This window comes from Argentina silus (assembly GCF_951799395.1).
Source record: "Argentina silus genome assembly, chromosome: 11".
Lineage (NCBI taxonomy): Eukaryota > Metazoa > Chordata > Actinopteri > Argentiniformes > Argentinidae > Argentina > Argentina silus.
The window spans coordinates 18317375-18321395 of NC_139665.1; the positions used below are offsets into that span (position 1 = coordinate 18317375).

The 4021-nt window shown below is 39.6% G+C and overlaps 1 protein-coding gene across 1 annotated transcript in view; it reads right to left on the reverse strand.

The window, feature by feature from the left end:
• Positions 1–3415, reverse strand: part of fam135b (family with sequence similarity 135 member B) — a gene marked incomplete at both ends in the record, with an annotated part of 24778 nt that extends 21363 nt beyond the window's left edge. Inside the window, 2 exons of the mRNA XM_083681207.1 lie at positions 1327–1406; positions 3339–3415. Of these exons, the coding sequence (XP_083537333.1) occupies positions 1327–1406; positions 3339–3415 (157 nt within the window). The remainder of the gene's footprint in view (positions 1–1326; positions 1407–3338) is intronic.
• Positions 3416–4021: the final 606 nt, after the last annotated feature.

The window sequence follows — 4021 nt, forward strand, 5'->3', positions numbered from 1 at the left end:
AGCCCTACTGTAGGAGTAGAGCGATCAACCAACATTTGGAATTACCTCACTAGAGAAAATAAACCACTTACAACTAATTACAACCAGGATTATTAAAACCCTCTGTTGACAGCAGCCCTGTCAGCATGCCAACATCTATTGCCATGTACAGTACAGGACATGGCATCCTATGTTTTGAACAGGCCTGTATTTTGTTTTATCCGTCATTGTATATAGTAATCATATGATGCTTTGATCTACGTTCACACCTCTTAAATGACTGTTGAGAAATGTGCAGTCATAAAAATGTCAGGAGCCACTTGATTGTCACTTGACCATGGTAACTTAGTTTCTTCTGTTTATGAATGACAGGCATATCAGAGGGGAGGTGAGGTGTCAACATTTAGTGAAGCACCTGTATGCTCTGAAGTGGAATACGAGATGCTGTACGCTACTGACATCAGTGCAAATAAGTCTAAATCAGAACTCAATGCAAGAGGCTTCGCACAATTCTTGCACACGTATGTTCAAAATTAGAATAAAGCCAGTTCATCAAACTTAAACTACCGTAAATGGAAACTAAGCAAACTTTAACCTCAAGAGTCATAGAACATAGTGAATAAACCTTTAACCTTCTCATTTTTAAGATATGCTGCAGATGGCTAGTTTACCTTTACCTTGCTGTACAGTAAAAATGTAACCCTTAGTTAAGTCCCTAATGGAAGCCCTCCTGAACGAGGCTTGAACAGATGTCATAACACCTCAGAAAACAAGGACACTATAGGGTAACACAGCTAGCATGTTTTCCTACACAAGAATCCTGAGCACCTGTAAATAGCCACGAAAACAACTAAAACACAGAACACCTCCCTGGTCACACACAGAGCCTTGCACTATAAAACAAATAATGTTCTGAAAGATTACTGTTGTCAGAAACTTCAAAGACAAAGATGCTACAGTATGTGTGTCTTTGGGAATGCGGATCACAACAGATGATCGTAATCATGTGGCTAATCAGCACATTCTCGGTGTCATGCGAGCATGGTTTTCTCACAGTCATCCTAGAGTTCCAGGCCAAATACGCAGCACAGACAGTGGGCCACTTGTATATTAAACATGACTCAACTATAGTGGGCCTACCTACTTCAAAGTCTGTGCATGTGCATCAATCTGATTGAAGCCTTACCGTCCAAATCAATGCAGGTCACGGCCACATGTATACTTAGCGTGAGAATGAGTAAGCTAGCCATTATACTCTACAATGAACACAGTTCCAGAGGCCTCCAATCTATGGTACGTGGAATACAACAGCACAATACTGCTCCCTCAAACAGGCATCATTTTTACCTGTATTTCCTGCTGTTGTTGCTATCAATCTGTGTGGCACTCGGGGCGAGACCTTCAGCCCCGCTCGAACCTGGTAGAATCTGTGGGGAAAAAGGACATTTAATCTATTGTGACTATTTTCACCATATGCTATCCTGCATTTCTAATCAACATCAGAAAGTGCTCACAAATAGAAAGATCTGCTTTCCATGACATGGATTAGTACGGACCAGGGTTAGTACTGTCATGTTAAACAAAACTGGAATTGTACAAACGTAAGTAAATAATTAATGTGGAAAGGATAAAATGGCAATAAATAATGAATCATACATAATAATGCACATCCATTCAGAGAAGTGGGCTGTCTGTGGCTGAGGAGCAGCAGCAGATTTCTGCACAATAGTTGCTAAAAACATATTACAAAATAAATGTACAAGCCTGCTTATTATCTTTCTGTAAACCTTGACAGCTGTCAAAAAAAGTACGGTGAAACACACATCGTGAAAGGGTCACTTTGGCTCTTGAGTGAACGCAATTGTGTTAAAAGCACATCTTCAGTCCCCTGAGACACATTGGCAATGTGAGAGACCAAAGCATGGTTGTGAACACAGGCATGGCATCACTGTTTTAACGACAGGCTCTAAAAGATGGAGGCCTGACAGAAAAGCAGGGAAAAGGTTTTGAAGGTCAACAAATAAATAAGGGTATGTCTTTGTAGCTAAGCTTATACTTTGAAAAAGCTCCAGGCAGCATACTGCCCTGTTGTCTGAGACCCATTGTATTGCTATACTATAGCAGGACCTACTCTGCATAATGTGCATTGTGGGAAAAAAGAGAGAGACAAAAAGAAGTAACACAAGTACATTTTAAATTTTAAAAAATAATGTGGGAAAAAAATGATGTTGTTGTCCCTGCCAGTTTTTTGGCAAGATTACACAGTACAGGCACCAAAGACTTGAGATGTATTGGCAACATGGACAGACTCATAAATAGTTTGTGCTTTTAAAATGGAGTTTCATTGGGAGATTGCAGCCAGGAGGCTAATCCAATTGGAGTGTGATATCAGGAACAACCTTGGATGCTACTAATTCAGCTTCCATTAAGGAACACTAAAAGGCCTGCAATGCTCTTATCACCATCTACTGCTTTAGAAATCAAATGCACTAGACTTAATCAGTGATTTAATACAAACAGACCACACTAGGATTTTTCAAAATGTACAAGTGAATGCTTTTTCTGGCCCTATCAGAGATTTACATTTTAACGATCTTTCTTGTTCGTACAATCTCCTGTTCTCGCAATAACAAATGGATGTTTTATCTTTGCGGCCGTCGGATAGATGCTCCGTATGTGCTCACATCAGACCTCCCCATGCTCTTTGAAGCACAGACATGGCGGCCAGTAAAAACAAATATATTAGTGCACTCAGCTGAGGGGATTATATCATGAAAAAGCTTTGGCCCTCCTCGTTTGGAGGGAGAGAAAAAAATCAAATCTCAGTAAAGCTGGCATTTCATTGAGCCAGAGGCAACCAGATGCCAGGTTTAAATCTTGCTGCAGACACATCATATGATAAAAAAATAAAGATACTGATTGAGGGAATCAGTCATGTTTGGTGTATCAATCTACATCTAATAATCTACAGTATAATCTAATGATCTACAGTACAGTACCTGTGAGGGGGGTGTTTGGAAGTAGTATCAGATTTTACAGTCCTACCAAAAACCATGTTGTTATTTTATTTGACATTTATTGAAAAATAAGCTGCAGAGTAAATACCGCAATGCAGATTTGATTGAATTGAGCCTATAGTGTATGAAATGAGATTGATATACAGTTCTAGTGACCTTGTGTATTCCTGGTGTATTCACATCCACATATCTCTCTTCCTGATATTTTGTTTACAGTGACTTGGAAGATTATTCTTGGTACTGTAGCAACTTGCAACACATTGCTGGTTGGAGGGCAACCATCAATTGTGACAGCTCATGAGAATAGAAGAGAACTTGCTTTGGGAAAATAGTCGTGCTTACCCCCTCTGGAAGAGATCCACATTGTGAAACTTGTGCAACTCTACAGAAAACTCCAAAGTTCCCTGTACTTCAGACATGATATACTCCAGTTCATCACCTGTCAAAAGAGAGGAGAATGAATCAATATAATGTGTAATATTTATTTCAATGTACAGCCAAGAAAATAAATGTTGTTTCCAGAAAGAAGCACCACCATGTCTAACCATTTGACACAATGTTCTAGAAAATCTAATGATGATATGAACAATTTTGACATTTACAAAATAGTCTCTTACAGTAATTTGTTTCTTTGCCGAGTAGCTGAGACTCAATGACCTCACAGCCTCACAGTGAGAAGCAAAAAGGCATTTTAGGTGGAAAATCTCACGTCTGTATATAGCACCATCATGGTTTCTAATTAGACAAACAATGAGTCATATCAGGAAGTATTTGCCTGGGTCTATGCTGCTCCCAGGAAGCTGCTTTCTGGTCAACAGGACACCTTGCACACAGACACAGTATGAAGGGAACATTGAGATGAATGGAAAGAGACATCCAGGTTGAGATTTTAGAGAATGTTTTTAAATGGATCAGACTGCTGAGGCTGGATCTCAGCTCGACATTTATTTCCTCACGCTAAAAATGTCAACTCGCAATCTAACTTCACTCTCCATTCACACGTACACCTGCTGCACTGTTAATGT